At 40.4% G+C, this 17,019-nt stretch overlaps 1 protein-coding gene across 1 annotated transcript in view; it reads right to left on the bottom strand.

Annotated features, from left to right (window-relative positions):
* SNAP91 (synaptosome associated protein 91) overlaps positions 1 to 17,019 on the bottom strand; it is a 70,986-nt gene that overhangs the window by 10,769 nt on the left and 43,198 nt on the right. Inside the window, exons 15-22 of the mRNA XM_061991480.1 lie at positions 15,699 to 15,713; positions 15,395 to 15,565; positions 9,202 to 9,309; positions 8,413 to 8,670; positions 8,124 to 8,201; positions 7,950 to 8,021; positions 7,371 to 7,454; positions 6,408 to 6,491 (exon numbers count right to left, since the gene is read on the bottom strand). Of these exons, the coding sequence (XP_061847464.1) occupies positions 6,408 to 6,491; positions 7,371 to 7,454; positions 7,950 to 8,021; positions 8,124 to 8,201; positions 8,413 to 8,670; positions 9,202 to 9,309; positions 15,395 to 15,565; positions 15,699 to 15,713 (870 nt within the window). The remainder of the gene's footprint in view (positions 1 to 6,407; positions 6,492 to 7,370; positions 7,455 to 7,949; positions 8,022 to 8,123; positions 8,202 to 8,412; positions 8,671 to 9,201; positions 9,310 to 15,394; positions 15,566 to 15,698; positions 15,714 to 17,019) is intronic.

Genomic DNA, 17,019 nt, shown 5'->3' with positions numbered 1-17,019 from the left:
GAAAGAACACTCCCATAGTTGACTATTCTTAAAATCCTTCCCCTGCCCTCTGTATACTTTTATCTCCCTCACAAATTAAGTTTACTTGTATTACCTACAGACTCTGGAAACTGATTAAATACACAAAGACTGTGAAAATGAGAACAGACATGTGACACTTTCTCAATTCTCTTCAGTCTACAAGCTATTCTTACTCTATCTCTTCTTGACAGTGATGTCTGAGACCTCTAAACTACATCTCCAGTCTGCCTTGTTTTTTCCCAGCTTCATTTGCGTACAAAGGATCAAATCTAGGCTCAGTGCTCCAATCACAACTATGAAATACAGCTGGAAAATCATGCTGCACAATCTGCAAGCTGTATTTCTCTCCCTTCCCCTCCACCCCCTCATATCAGTGTAGGAAGAATATTATTTTGACACAGCTGAGCACAAGACAATGATGAGCCAGTGCTCTACTTCTGCCTTCAGTTTCTTTTCAGAGAACATCCTACCTTATAGTCTACTGTTGTCATTTGTCCAGCTAATCATTGCTGCCTATGGACAGAAGCCTGAATGTTCACTCATTTTAAATTTCTCCTTTAGATAATTTTCTCAAATCTGTAGATACCTTTTTAAGTCCTATGAGCATCCAAAGAAATCTTTTCATGTGTGTGCAATCTGAAAAACTAAGCATGCTACTCCAACAGTCTCATTGTTGACATTACCTACCAAAACCAACTTATCAATCTAGAAGAGATCATCTATTTACATAAAAACTTATCAATACTTTCTGCCTTTTTGCTGAGATAGTTTATCACTCTTGTTTAAGCAGTCAAATAATTACTCTCTTCCACTTCTTTCCTCAACATTCTTTCTCTACTAGTTCAGTGTGGAAGTCAGTCATTTAAAAATGTGAAAATAACAAAAATTCTGAAGATTTTCTAACCACTTTTTTAATCCAAACTGCTTTCCATAGTCACAAGGTATATTGACTACAGGACATTATGCAGACATCTTAGAAACAGTGACAACAGCGTATTTCCCAGCTATGATACCAAGCATCTCCCAGACATTGCGCTACGAGACAGGCTAGAGCTCAACATGAAGACCTTGTGTTGAAACTGTGAGCAACAATTATATCAAACATTACTGTGAGATCTCCCTGAAAACTTTCCCAGAGAACAAAGTAAGACTAAACAGCAAACACTTAGCAAATGATGCAAGTACAAAAGAAATTTAAACACACACACACTTGATGCAAGCAGACTTCTTTACACATCAGATGTGTATTTCCAAAGTGAGTTAGCAGGAGTTAACTGTATTCAAACCAAAACTCTCAGCAGGGAAATGAGAGACATACCATCACCAGGTCCTCAATGCCAGGCCAGCAACTTGCTGTACCACCAGCAGACAGGCCTTAGTTGTGCAACTCCTGGCCTGTATGAACAGGTACATTGGCCCCAGACAGAGCTGGCAGAGGAAAGCAACCCTGACTATGCACTACAGGTCCAGCAGAACACAATTTGACCAGAAACAATCCATAAATTACATCCTTCAGCTGAAGTTTGCCACCAGACTGCAGGCAGTGACTGAGAACACTCAGCTCATAACTTAAACTGGTCCCTTCAGATGCTACTGACCAACAGCACTGACTGCAAGCAGGGATAGGAAACAGAGCAATCTCTTTCTGAAGTTCAAAGTTAAGCCTGACTGAGCTTCCCTGTGTTTACTAGGCTTACCTCAGAGTCCTGGCACCAAGAAGCCCTTATCACCCAAATCCCAGTCCATAGCAAGTCACATGCTCACAGATGCTAACTCAGAATCTAGACAAATGCACTGGGATCAGAGATCTGTGCTCAGCTCTCCAAGGTCTTTTCTTAAAGGTTAGACAATTGTCAGGGGATAATTCAGGTTGAAAGAGACCTCTGGAGGTCAGTCAGGCCAACACCTTGCTCAAAGCCAGTTTAATCAAATCAGGTTGCCTAAAGACTTGTGTGGACACCTCCAAAAAGAGATTCAACTACCTCTCTGTGTGGGCTGTTGTTGTACCTGACCATCCTCATGATAAAAATTAAAAATCCAGTATTTAAATGGAATTTCTCACCCACATAGCCTTTATTCCTGTCACTGTGCATCTCCATCAAGAACCCAGCTAGTCTTCTCTGTATCCTCTAGTGAGATAATTTAGACAGCTTTAAGGCCTCCCTTTTGCCTTCTCTTCTTATGAATGGACTCAGTTCTCAGCCTCACTTCATACGTCACATGCTGCAGTCACCACCTCTGTGGCCCTTCACTGAACTTTCTCTGCTTGACCACCCACATTGAGATTCTAATACATTCTAGAAGTCCCCAGGATTACTTGTGCCCAACTACATTCACTATTGCCCTTCTAGCACACACTATGGTCCTTAAAGTTGCCCGTGAGTGCCAAAGCCTATGATAGTGAGGCTTTCTCCAGCTTCCTAAAAAAAAAGCTTCCTCTGCCACTTCTTCTTGATCAAGTGGTCTGTAACACATGCCTGCTAAAATATCACTGATGGTAGCCCATCCTTTGATCCTTACATATAAGCTCTGTCCTACTCCACCACCTGTCCCAAAACAAAGCTCCATGCACTCAACTATGCAAAAAAAAAAGTACTGAACTCCAAAGAATCAGACCAGAAGCAGATTCTGAAATTACAGTGATGACAAAGACAGTTGGCTGCCACAATTCCTAAAGATCCTGTGCTCAGTTAGATCTTTTCTGTTTCTGAGTATGAACAAGGAACTTGGTGGCAGGGCACAACTTAATAACCATTTATAGGATTGTTTAGAAAACTATATAACCTTCTGTAAAGCCCCCTAAAGCTGTCTTTTGCTCCAGCTACAGAAGAAAGGTCTCTCCAGCTTCAGATGAAGATCGTGTGACAATTGGTCTTAATTCCATAGCTGTTAGCCTTGCACAATGTAATAGCAACATCAGGCACAGGAGCCATAAAAAGGCTTAAAGAGATTAAGTTCCTAGTGATTTAGGGCTTGTACAAGACCACAAGTGAGTCTCTACAAACAGCAGCAAACGGTTAGAGCTATTGTCTGCATATCAACTGCCCAATTTTGAAGTTGCTTTTACTTACACATTCAAGTAAGATTTCTTATAAGACCACAGTGGGGGGCACATGCACACAGTTTAATAGGATAGAAATATCAAGAAGATAAAATAGTTAAGACTATTGTATTTACCAGTATGGTGGTTTAACCCTGGCTATGTGCCAGGTGTCCACCAAAGCTATTCTATCCCTCCCTATCCTCAACTGAAGGGACAAGAGAAACTATAATGAAAATCTCACAAGTCAAGGTAAGGTCAGGGAAATCACTCAGTAATTACTGTTACGGGCAAAACAGACTCAACTTGGGGAGAACTGGTTTGATTTTATTACCAATCAAAAATGAGGTGGGAAACGAGAAATAAAAGTTGAATCTTAGAATGCCTCCCCCCATCTCTCTCTTCTTCCCAAGTTTCTACCTCCTTCCCCCCAGCAGTGCAGAGGATGGGAGCTCCAGTCCCATCACAGATGTACTTTACCACTGCTTCCTCTTAGGGGGAGGCCACCTCACACTTCCCACTGCTACAGTGTGGGGTCCTTCCCACAGGAGATAGTCCTTCACAAACTTTTCCAACATGGGTCCTTCCCACAGGCTACAGCTCTTCATGAACTGCCCCAACATGGGTCTCATCCACGAGGAAAATGATCCCTTAGGAGCAGACTGCTCCAGTGGGGTCCACCGTGGGGTATCAACTCCTGACAGCAAAACTGGTCAAGTGTGGGCTTCTCTTTCCATGGGTTCCCAGGTCCTGCCAAAAGCCTGTTCCAGCACAGGCCTCCCAGAGGATCACAGACACTTTTGGACACCCATCCACCCCGTTGTGGGGTTCCCCCCAGGTTGCAAGTGGATCTCTGCTCCCCATGGCCTCTATGGCTGCATCAAAGGTCTCAGGAGACTCTCTTCTCCAGTGCCAGAGCATCATCTCCCCTCCTTCTTCACTGACCTTGGTGTCTGCAGAGATTATCTTACATCCTCACTCCTTTCTGCTGGTGCAGTTTTTGCCTCTGCACAGCAACTTCCTTCCCTTCTCTAATACATTATTCACAGAAGTGTTACCACCATTGCTAATTGGCTTGGCTTTGGTCAGCAACAGGTCCATCTCAGAACCAGTTGGCATTGGACCTGTCACATACAGGTGAAGCTTCTGGCAGCTTTTCACAGGAGCCACCCCTGTAGCCATGCTGCTGCCAAAACCTTGACACACAAACCCACCACAATCAGGACAGTTGTAGTCTTGTGTGCTGAGAGGCTTAGAGGAGTATGAAAAAAGTTCTACCATATATTTTTTTTAAGCAAGCCAAGAAAAGACTAGAAACTTAGCTGACAGCAGAATGCTTAAGACAATGGTGCAGAGTAAGGATAATTGTAACAGGCATATAAACAGCACAACCACTCAAACCATGAAGGACAAGCTTTCAGCCACCATATGAATTCTGGACACTCTTAAATTTAAAACTGGATTACACTGCAGGCTATACATCTGCCATTATCTAGGATGAACAAATGCTTAGCAATATGTTGTGATGTTTTACAGACTATGTTTCTGCCAAAAAAAAAAAAGACTGGAATCTACTTGAAGCCCTTTTGAATGTATATTCAAAGTACCAATAATACAAAATATTTTTTAAATCATCTAGTCACCCAACTGCTTCATGTCTGCTTGAGCACTTAGATTTATAACATCCCTTTTATAAGTTAGGTTTTCATTGAATGCAACCCAGATTCAGAGCGCACACTGCTGACGTTTAAGCCACCTGGAGCATAATTGCTACCGGAATTTAAGCTTAGTTACAGATAAGAAGATAAAATATTTTGTATAGTAATGTTTGCATAAGCAGAATTAGCTTCTGCATGACAATATCATTGTACTCATGTCCCTCGATAATGCACAGAACCACAAATAACTGGTATGTTCTAGAGTCTACTCGGTAAAGCCTGATCTCCAGTCCTCAGCTATCCATAGAGTAACTAATTCAAAGACCTACTGAAGCAATATCAAAGCAAAAGGTGGCCATATACCTTCAAATCTTGAAGTTTCCTGTACTAAAGCCTTAGCATGTGTTTATGCATTATGTCTCACTTAAGTAGCTGGCTTGACAGCACTGGAACCGATGCAGAATGGACATATACGTTATTATCTACACTACTTCAACCTTCCTGCAGCACTATTAGGTGATGTCCACGCTAGAGCACATACTAGAAAATGTATCCTCTTCTGAGATGGCTTCAGCACACAATTACTCACCTGTATTAACTCACAGCACTTAAAGCAGATTACATTCTGAGGTATCTCACATGTATTCCCTGTACAATTGAAAATCTCTCACAAGCACATAAAGGCAAAACACAGACAGAGCTGGAGTTCTGGTATGGTGTAAATTGGCATGGAGACCATGAGACATAGAGACAGCAACTCATGTCAGGGCCCACCATACCTAGAGTGGTTAGCAGTTGCATAGAGGGCAGACTATAATAAACCCACAAAGGCACAACATGAAGCTAACATCTGAATTTTGATCTTGAAGCTAGCAGCTCATGAAGAAAATTCACCTTTCAGAAACACGGGGGAAACTAAGCCAAGTCTTCTTCAAAGCAGAAATGCATCAGTTTCCTTTAAATCTGAGGAAGACACGCTGTGACCTCATTCCCTATAAACTTCAAACTGGGATGAGGAGCCACAAATGATTAAGCACAATCACTATAGGCACTAAAATACATGGCATGGCATGAATTTTGGACAGCGGTACAAACAGAATTCGGCTGAAGCTGCTTATCTGTAGGATGACACAGTTATCCAGCCTTTGAAATAGGGTGAGACAGCAGGGCTGCATTGAGCACTGGTAGAGACTTCACCTAAGCCAGTATAACAAGAGGGTCTCTATTACTTCTATGCCCTTGTGCTCAGAAAAGCTCTCCCTCATCACACCACTCCCCTTGGCTAAATGCAAGACTGCTAACCAAATAATTCATTCAAACTCTTAACATTTAAGCATGTAACCTGCCTCAAATAAATCAACCAAGCAAGGAAGATGAATTAGGAGTAAGGAACAAGCAGTACAGCCTGCAATACTGCTTAAGTACTACAACAGCCAGTCATAAAAACTATGTATACACTCATATTCAGTGGACAGTACAGAAAATAAGACTTGTGTACTTCAGTTTAGGGTCTTCATTAAAAACAAAAGTCACTGTAGTTTTAATTCAAGACCTCTAAAGTACTAAAGAATCTTTTGAACAAGTATTTTATTCCACTACAAAAGTTTGCTTACATTTGGATAAAAGATTTCAAAGACCATTTCTTAGTTTTGCCTTAAAATAACAAGTTTTTAGAATTTCATTATTACCAGCAAGTAGGTCTGCAGAAGCTGAGGAACTAGAAGCAGCCTGGGTTGTGGGCTGAGGTTCAGAAGCACTACTTCCAAAAGCATCTAAAGGGAATTCCAGAAAGCATCAAGAAAATGTAAGGAGTTCAATGTCACATAGGTCAATTGATCAATTATTTTAAACAAATATGACACAAAGATAACCACTTCATTATCAGAAGAAGAAAATGAAAGTGCTTAGCCACCTTCATTGCAGAGCAGTACCATGAATGCAAAGTTCAGGTGGAAAAAAGGAGGCACAGCAACCCAGCACTTGAAAGAAATCTTCTTGCTTTTGAGTTGGGCCTCTTAGAAAACTCATACAAACCACTGCATTCTAGATGAGAGGGTTAAGCCCTTTGGAAATTAATGCATTGGATGACAGTTGGGAATAAAACCAGCATTGAGCCAGAAACCTAGTGACTTACATTAAGTATTTTTAGAGGAATAATTCAGCAATGTTTGAAAATTCTCTAAGAAACACTCCCATTCTACGACACTCCCTAGAGTTGGTTGTGTCCATCCTCATTTCCACCTTGTCAAATCCAACTAATATCCTGTGATTCAGACACTCAGCTTGAGACAAGTCACCCTCAAAACTTCAGCTGCTTTGAGAAACGGAACCAAAGAGAAAACAACATGACCATGGAGAATTGCAAAGAAGAAAGAAAGAATGCAACAGATTTCCATTAGGCCTCTGAGCAAGAGCCATACATGCATTGACTGAAGACAGAATGGCAAGTGTCGTGACAACAGAATGACCACAGTGACAACTTATTTGCAGTTCGTTATTGTGCAACACAGAGAAGTGGACATGCTAGTCTTGGCCATTAACAGTGGACAGAAAAGCTGTGAGAAGGGGAAACCCGCAGCTTTAGCAAAGTGCAAAGGTAATTGAAATGAAGTGATTCAACTCTGAAGTGGTGAGGAAAGAAAAATACCCACCACCAAATAGGTCAATCACACCTGAAGAATCCACCTTTGCTGGAGAGGCAGTGGGTAGAGGAGAAGGGGCTGCAAATGCATCCACTGCAGTAAGCATAGGATAAATAATATTTAGTATCAGCAAGGCAACAATGATAGCTAAATATTTCAAAGCCACATGGGCTTCACCAGTTAGAACCACAGGGTTGGCAAATTCTGGTAACAGTCTTCAGAACTGCAAACAGAAAGTGTTACATTTCTCACAGAGCAACTGAAACCCACAGTCTTTTAAAGAAAGAATTGCTTCTTAAGAATTCTGTTGTGCTTAGAGGAGGATTTACTCTCTCCAGAACCACATTACTTACCCAACTCCAGTGTCAGTTACTTCATGGTTTGTATCATCAGCAATTGCACATCTTGTGACCAAGGCATCAAGAGCACAACTTAGTACTTCAGCTTAAAGATGTAAATTGGCAATGCAGGGTTTATTTGTTTGATTTTGGATTATTTATTTACTACACTCTTGGGAGAAAGAAATAAAACAAAACAACCAACAAGTCTATGAAGTAGGCAAAATGGCCTGTGAAAACAAGCACTCACCAGATAAGAGATCAGCAGTGAGAGAACTCTCAGGCACAGGAGAAGCTCCATGTGGTGGAGATGAAAAAGCATCTTCCAGAAATGAAAGAAAAATCGAGAAGTAAATATCACTCAAGTCAGTTTACACCATTACACAGCACCAAAACAGTAGAGTATTGCAAGCATTCTCTTTACCTGTACCAAAGAGATCTATGCTAGGAGTAGCATCTGGTTTAGGTGCTGCAGGTGCATCAGGAGCAGACTCAAATAAATCTAAGGCCAAGAACATAACACATCTTTAACTCATTTTTGAAAGGCAGGACTGAAAGCAGAACTTTCAAGTTTTGCACATCAGATTTGGAGTTAATAGGCTCTCTGGTTTGAAAGCCTAGCACACTGCATGCATGCATGCAACAAGGATTTGTTTGTTCTGTACTCCTGACAGATCAATCCAGCAGAATCAAAGAGTTAAAAACAAATTTACCACCAAAGATATCTAGAGCAGGAGGAGCGGAGGTGGTGGCGGTAGCAGTAGTGGTGGCGGTAGTGGTAGTGGCAGTAGCTGTAGTAGCAGTAGCAGCAGCAGCAACAGCAGCAGCTGGAGAAGGAGTTGTTGCAGGAACTGGAGTGGCTGCACTAGTTGTAGGGGTAACTACAGGAACAGCAGTCTCTGTTGGCTTCATAGCAAAGAGGTCCAGCTCAGGAGCAGCCTCTGCACTACCTTCGGATGGGGCAAAGGGGTCTTATAAAAAAGGAGAGGGGAAATATATGTGTATGCATACTTAGGATCAGTGAGGGAGGAAGTCAAGTAAAAGCAATTACAGGCAATGCACATACTGCAAATACACACACACACAGAGGAGGTTGCTCTAATATCTAGCTTACTTATCCAGACACGTTACTTATGTTTTTCCAAAATAAAAACTATCTTTTTGGCTGAGCTTACTAAAAGGGAAAACTTTCCAAGACTGTCTGACAAGGCCAAAAAAGAGATTGAAATGCAACAAAAGAATAGCCAGTCTAGCAGGTTACTGCTTGAAAAACTCAGCACTGACAGAATTGTTTATTAACACTGCTAAGTGAGGACACAGTTACCAGGACTCAGAAACAGACAATTTTTTTCAAGCATGCTCTTCAGTCTAAGGTTGGTTTTGACCAATTGCAAACACTATGAAAATTTCAGAAAAACACACTGCCATGTAGTTTAACCAAAAAACAAAAACCCATAAATAAAACAGCAAAACAAGAGACTATCTAATGACATAAAACCCACCATTTCCTGAACATGCATCAAGAGCTGCTGCTACAGGGGTTGGGGTAGCTGGTGCTGCTGCCCCTTCAGCTGCTGCAGGGGCTTCCCCAGGAGAAGCTGCAAAGGCATCTTGGGTGCAGTTTAAGAAAAGAAAATGAAAGGAAAAAGGATAAAGAGAAGAAAATTATAGTAAAAGAACCAAGTTAAATTGCACAGGTAGATCCCCTTATACAACACGAATGTTGCTACTCTGACAGCAAGACAATTCATGCAGCGCCAAACACTTTGTCTCTCCCCTAACCCCACGCGAGCCGGTTCTAGACAGGGTTTGAAGATGGAGCTTCTCAGCAAGTACAGTGACTGTAAAAGAAAGCCTTATTCTCATTGTATAAGGGTTCAGAGCAGCATGCTTATATACTACCCAAAATCAACTAATGAAGAAAGAGCAGAGGTATGGCAGTAAGTCGGTGTTAATAAAGATATTAAAAACTTGCACGCTCAAAGCCCATCAGACATTTGATTTATCTGCAACTGGGATTTTACTTGCATAGTGCTTTGCACACATAAGCACCGTTATGAACAACAATCCAATTACATAGTCAGAGGTCTGCATCTACCACTTCTAGGTTTTGAGCCAAGTCAGTCATGCAACATTTGAGAAACTGAACTTACTTGTTTCTTAACAGTATTCCGACTGGATCTTTCTGAAGCCATAACCTGATGCATAGGCTGTATTTACTCAGCTTGCTTCTGACAGATCAAGAATGTTCATCTTAACTATTAGACAGTCTGTCTTGCCTTCTTTTAGGATCACCTCTAAGCCAACCAGTCAAGTCAGAAACCAACTGGTTTGGGGTTTTGGAATGACTTGCTCATGAGTTTTCCTTGATTGTTTTTTTGTTTGCCACTTACTAAGTGGTATGTTTCAATTTCAAGCTCTGGTCTTTTATAGCATTATTCCTAAGCTTAAACCACCATCTGAAGCTCTTAATTTCTTGAAATAGTCCTAATGGACAGTGCCATTTGGACTATCCTCATAGGCAAGCATTTTCTTCACAAAAAGACTGTGCAATTAAGATTAAATACTTCAAGATGCTCTTAAAGGCCATTTTTCTATGGCTACAAAGTTAGCAAAGAAAAAAAAAATACATTGGGGAATACTGCAATTGCACTGTCAGACTAGTATAGGTAAAAGCTTCACATGCTTTAACTTGAGGGTGAATTTTAAAATGAAAACAACCATTTTAAAAAACAAGTTTGTGCCACTAAATCTAAAAAGCTCAAAAGAACATGCACTGAAAATCCAACAGAAGAGATAACAGCCAATTAGTCTTGTACAATAGAATTAAAATGAGTTAGTAGCAAAAGAGGCCTGCTAATAAGCCATTTTAAAGATAATTCTATTTTCTGAGTAACAAGAAAACTGGATGGCAGTTGTCCAAGTAAAAAATGAAAATACTGTGATGTTTGACTAATTATATGTATACCAGGCACTGGCCTACACCACAATCAAAGAAATTCAACACAGAACTGGACTGAAGAGTTCTGAATCGTACTACAGGAATGTGCTATGCATATTGTGCATGGTGGGTTTTACTCTACAGGGTCACTTTTCTAAAGAGTCCATTTCTTATCACACAAGCTTGTGGGCCAACACCACAGAAGTCAGTCTGAAAGCATGAAAAAATAGACTCCAGATTTCATATAAAGGGAGACTTCAGAAGGCATAGTCACTAGGTTCTATGTCAGGACCACTTCAGCATCAGGATAACACCTATTCCTGTCCAGATGTAGACTACTGAAGTTCCACATGCAACAGCCATAGAAGTTTGTGTGGACACAAATTCCTTCCAGCTCAGAGATGTAAGAGAACAGCTAGCTTGGCACCATATTGCCACTTCTGAATAAGGTTTCTGGCAAGTATCATCATTTTCTTTAACACCACACTTGGGTTAAACAGCAGCTGGGATAAACGCCCAAGTTCATAATAGAATCTAAAGGAAAAACACTCTGTTAAGAACTTGAACTTCTATGAGAAATATTTAAAGAAGCCTACATGAGCCTAGAGACAAACCAACCTGAACAGGGGACTCTACAACTCACAGCTCAAACTGAGGTTTTGTTGCCATTTAAGTTAACACTTACCAAGTGAAACCTTTCAAAGTCTCTGCTCCACCTGCACAGTTGCCCTCTGCTAAAATCTAGCACTATGTGCAGAAATTGATACAATTAAGTATTGCATATTTTATTAGTAAAAGGGGGACTGTTTGAGAGAGATTTTTTCTTCCTCCATATTCATAGAATCATAGAATCATAGAATGGTAGGGTTGGAAGGGACTTTTAGAGATCATCTAGTCCAACCCCCCCTGCAGAAGCAGGGTCACCTAGATCAGGTCAGATAGGAACATGTCCAGGTGGGTCTTGAAGACCTCCAAGGAAGGAGACTCCACAACCCCTCTGGTCAGCCTGTGCCAGGGCTCCTCACCTGAACAGTGAAATATTGGCACAGTAAATCTACATTTGCATATCCAGCACTGTAAAAGATCATCTTCCTTTAAAATAGTTACTATATTTATTCAGTTTATGCCACTTCCTTACATTTGAGCATCCTCTGCTTCAAAGGTGAATCTAGCTTTTAACTTCTACAATCAAGTAGCACACAATTGCAACCTGATTTAGGTGGACCTGCTTTTGCAGGGGGGTTGGATCAGATGATCTATAAAGGTCCCTTCCAATCCCTACCATTCTATGATTCCATTCTGTGATCTTTACTTGGGTTTATAGACAGCCTGGAAACTTAAAGAGATGTTGCCAAAACCTTTGCAAGCTTCACACTGGACAGAACATCTCTTAGGAGTGATAGGTGTGCATCATGTACTGCACTACAGAAACTGTTAAATACAAATAGTTCTTACTGAAATTACATGCAAACAAGGGCACAATGCTACAGCTGACTCAATCATTTAACACATTATGCCACATACAAAACAACCCTATGGAAAGTCACAAGTATAGGAAAGATCATAAAACTAAAGTGTACAGATGAAAAGATCTTTTTGTCCCGTTTCCAGAGTTTTTTCCTCTTCAGTTACCCCTCATTACTTTTGACTTGAAGAACTTGAGTTAATAAGAAATATTCCACTAGGCTCAGTGTCAGGAAGGAATTGTGGGATTTTTGGGGTTGTCATTTGTTTTTTAAACTAAGTGCTAGTTTGCCTTTTTTTTTTTTTTGTGAGCATAGGGACACTTACTAGCCCTCAAGTGCCAAAAAGTCTCAATCTCTTTGCCTTTAGTTTCTTTGAAGGGAAAACCATAGTTCTGCTTGCTTACAATTCATGTCATCTGAATGCCTAAGAATTGACATTTCTAACAGCACTTGTCATACTTGTTACTTGCACTGCTTAGTGTAATCACACAACAGAATATAACTCAAGCACATTACTAGTGCCCAAAAATACTGTGTCCAAATTCTACTATTGAAATACATGGCATTTCAAGATATTTTGCCTTTCTTCTACCTTGGCATTTCTCCCCTCCAGGAACAATTCCAGCTGCACTTTAAAAACAGCCTCCTCTTGTTTACCTTGGAAAGAAGATAAGGAATTCTTCATGTTGGCCCAGGTAACTGAAAGCTTGCCCATTAATGAGATTGAACTCTTCAAAACAAACCTATGCTGGATCAATCCTGCAATTCTCATCTGCTTTCCAAGATCATGTTAGAGATGAAGACATAATGTAGAGCTGCTTTTCCTCTTAAAGACAAAGCCCAGTTATAGGCAGCAAGCAGGCTCCTACTCAGCTCAAGTACCAGCACTATAGCACAAGAGAATAACAGAGTCATTTCTGCAAAGGCTCCTCTTCTTCCATCAACTCCTCTGCCTTTTTCCTGCAGCTTTCAGCTTCCTTTCCCTACCCATCCACTCCATGAAGACTTTACTTTTTTCCTTCTGAGATCACTGCTAAGTAAAGCAACTAAGAACTGTCAAGCTGCAAAAATTTAAGGTGACCTCGAAGACTGTATCTCTCTTCAGCAGATCTCAAAGGTCAAATACCTACTTATTAAATGTAGCATACCTAGTATCACCAAAGCTAGACAGCAACAGTGTCTGCTTCAAAGCTGCTATTTCTTGCACTGTATATAATCTTAAAGCAAGAAGAAATGTTAGCATGGGACATCAGATGGCTTCAGAAAACAAACAAACAAAAAAAGAAACAAAAACTCCCCATGGAGACTGAAGATTGATATGGACTCCAGGATTCTATAACAGTCTGGCCTGGTGGTGTCTTGAAGACAATGCAAAAGTATCTTCACTGCTTAGTGTGTTTAGAGATGTTTTGTTTCCTTGATAAGTAGAGGCTTTCTGCTATTGTAAATAATAAAAAACTTTGCTTCATCCTGAAGTGTTCCAGGAAAAAGTCAGTATTCACCTAAAAAACAAACCACTGGAGGTTTATGGTATTTAGCAACAAAAACACATTCTCTTTGAAAGAAAAGATCGAGTCATGGAAGTCTGGATACTGCAAAAGTAAAATTCTTTCCATAGCAGAGGATGAAGGCGACTGTGCTTCTCAGCTAAACAGTCTAATGAGCAGCTCAGCCTCTAGAAACTGAAAGTATCCAACTCTTTGCCACTTAATAAACACGGGACACATGATTTGGTAGCTGCCATTTTCCAGGAATGGAATAGTGAAAAAGCAGAAAAAAAAAAAGAAGGGTACATCTTGCTGCTGTAGTACTGGAAGAACAGGCAAAGATAGGGGGTTTTCTCCTAATCCCATTGCAAGTTTGCAGGGATTTCTAGCCATTTAACTATTAAATGCTTTAAAATCCATATATCTATGTTCAATTAATAATGCAATTCAAAAGTGCTTTACCCAAGACTGGCTTGACTGCAACATCTACACACTGAAAGTTTCAAACACTATGCATCTGCAGGGGTGTTAATCAGCATGGGTCTTGGTGTCCCCAGTAGGCTTCTGAATAACCATCAGACTCTCTTGGTTCTGGTGTTGTCTAGAACCATTGCCTATGACTATTTAAAATTGCTTCTGAACTGCCCAATCCTGTGGCACTTGAACCATTATCCATCTTTGTAATAAGAGGGGTTAACTAGCAGGTAGCAGTCGTTTCTTACAGCTTCTCAGCAGTTTTATTGGGGATATCTTGGAGCTGTCTGTTGAAGTCAGTCCTTAACAAAAAAAACCAACTTTGTAGTCAAACTGTTAATGTACAAGGCCTCACCAGCACTCCTGTCACTACAAGCAATAGACAAACACATCTCAGTGAGAACACACTGGAATTCATTTTTAATAGCAGTAAGTTATTACTAATTCCTGACATTCACTGGAAATATGTATTAGAGGAAGAGAAAACTTTAAACAGCAAAAATGGTGATATAGATGACCTTAAACATGTTAGTTACTAGTCTGTAAATCAGAAGAGTTCTCCATTAACTTGGGATGGTATAGCACTAAAAAGAAATAGTAATTTCTGACATGCTGTTGAGGAGCCTCCTATTGCACTGGAGTGACAAGAAAACTGACAACATACAGGGGGATATTTATTCTTACTGAAGAAGTTAACTAACATTAGAGGCTGAAAGAGCATACCTACACTATAAGAATATATTTCCTACATGTTAGTTGTACGTTTGACATTTGGTACAAGCTTACTGTTACTTTCCTTTACTATTAATGCTATGCAAAATAAAACCTAGACACAAGAATGCTGAAGTATAGTCATTTGAGCTGGCTCAATACTGTATCTACAGGAAAGATCCAAAAGAAACACAAAACAGCTCAAGTGTGACATGTAACAAAGGGGCAGGAGGCTGCCACGTCCATCCTCTTCAAGTATGAAATCACAACTGCTTTTCTCAGAAACTGTAATGCAGTGCATAGCTATTGTTTAATATGGAAACAATACCTGCTTACCCCAGTGTGGACCTGAGAACTAATGTTCTTAGCTGTTCAACTCAGTCTTATATATATGCAGTTTTCCATTTCCATATATATGCAGAGGAGTCTATCAGCTAAAAGCACAGCAAACAAAGAGGTAGTTGGACAATTCACATTTCCCATTCCACCTAGCATCCAACACACAGATACCTCTGACACAGCTGGTTAAATTAGAGGCCTTGTTACAATAGCTAAACTCAGTATTGCTTCATCTACCTTATGAGCTGGTGGAGAGCACTACAGCAACCAAACTAACCTCCAAAGAGATCCACTTCAGCAGTGGCAGAAGTAATAGTTGTAGTTGTAGCGGCAGCAGCTGAAGTAGTTGTAGTATCAGTAGTTGCAGTAGTAGTTGCACTAGGCTCTGGGGCAAATGGATCTGAAATCTGCGGCTCAGAGGTAACACCGGAAAGTGCAGCCAGATTATCTATATGCAACCATATAATGAAGATCAAACAGAAAAAGTAAGGGGAAGAGGGAAAGAGACCACCATCACTTAACTCCAGAAAAGTTGAAGCTTCACATTCCAAAGTCTTAGAAGTTAAAAAAATATTACTCACCCTCTCCCAAGAGGTCTAGTGATTGTCCATTAAAATGACAGCAGAATAAAGAAACAGACCAATTAGTACAACTGCCAGATAGAAGATGTCCATTAGCCATATCCTCATTCTCTAAGTGACATGTCTGTGTTCAACATAATTTCTGCACTGGCTTTTCTAGCATTTAAGAGTTATTGTTACATTACACAGCACATTCTGTTTATTAGCTCTATTCAAAACAGAACCAGTACACAAGTTTCACAGATCTGAGAAATTCCTCAATATCTAATCAGCAAGAAGTTCAAACACTGATATCACTTCTGTTTTACACAACTGGTTTCCTTTTCTTTAACTGTAGCAGAGAACCAAGTAGAGGCCCATAACGGTTGACAGGAAGGTCTTCTACCTTTCACGACTGTAGGGTAAAGCCAAGAACCAGTTCTTTAGTAGCTTAATTGACCATTATACTAGTTCTCTCTTGCATTTGGCTTAGCAGTGTGAAAGCAAGACAGTAGATCTCTTTGAAGTTTATGAATAGCCAACATCCCCAAAGGACAACAAAAAATTTAAATGAAAGCTCCTTGGTTTACTAAATACCACATAGATTCAAGACTTTCACCAAACAGAACCACACACAGGAAGAGTGAGGCCCAATGAACACCAGTGTTCACATACAAATACAGTAAACAAGTGTAGTTCAAGCTTATTTAAATCAATGAGCTACAACCAGAACATACTCAGATATCTAAGAGAATCTCAGGATAATTCTGCTTAATTGCAAGTATTTTCTAGACCAAAGTGGTCCGAAAGCAATCGAAATCAACATTATAGTCATTAAAAGTAGGCAGAATTCAGCTTACTGTTCCGCCAAAGTGGGCTGCTGCAATCCACCCATAAGCCCCAGAACCCTCTACAACAGCAGCACCAAAGCCAGGAATTGTAGCAGAGAGCAGCCGGCAAATACAGCGTTCTGTCAGGATAGAACGCATGGCATCTCTACTGCCTCAAGTATACTCTGAGAGGCAGACAGGCTATGGTTCTTTTACTTGAGAGAAGTGTTTAGCTCCCCTCCCTCCCAACAAAAAATAGGAAAGCAGTTCTTCCAGTATTTGTGATAGAGCAAGCATATTCTACAGAAACAACCACCTCTGTTAACACATGCTATGAGCACAAATGATTGACAGAATAAGCAAGTTGGCTCTGTTCCAATTTCAGTTCCTCAGTCAGTTGTTTCTGGAAGCCAGTGAAGCATCTTTAATGACAGACTTTCGTACTATTAGGTGTCCTCTAAAATCAGTCAGATTGAGCTCAAAGACAGAGGAAGCTTTGCCTACATAAAACC

This window comes from Colius striatus, chromosome 2 (assembly GCF_028858725.1).
Source record: "Colius striatus isolate bColStr4 chromosome 2, bColStr4.1.hap1, whole genome shotgun sequence".
In the NCBI taxonomy this organism is placed as follows: Eukaryota; Metazoa; Chordata; class Aves; order Coliiformes; family Coliidae; genus Colius; species Colius striatus.
Note: the sequence above shows the minus strand (reverse complement) of the source record. Positions and strands in the feature narration are given on the sequence as shown.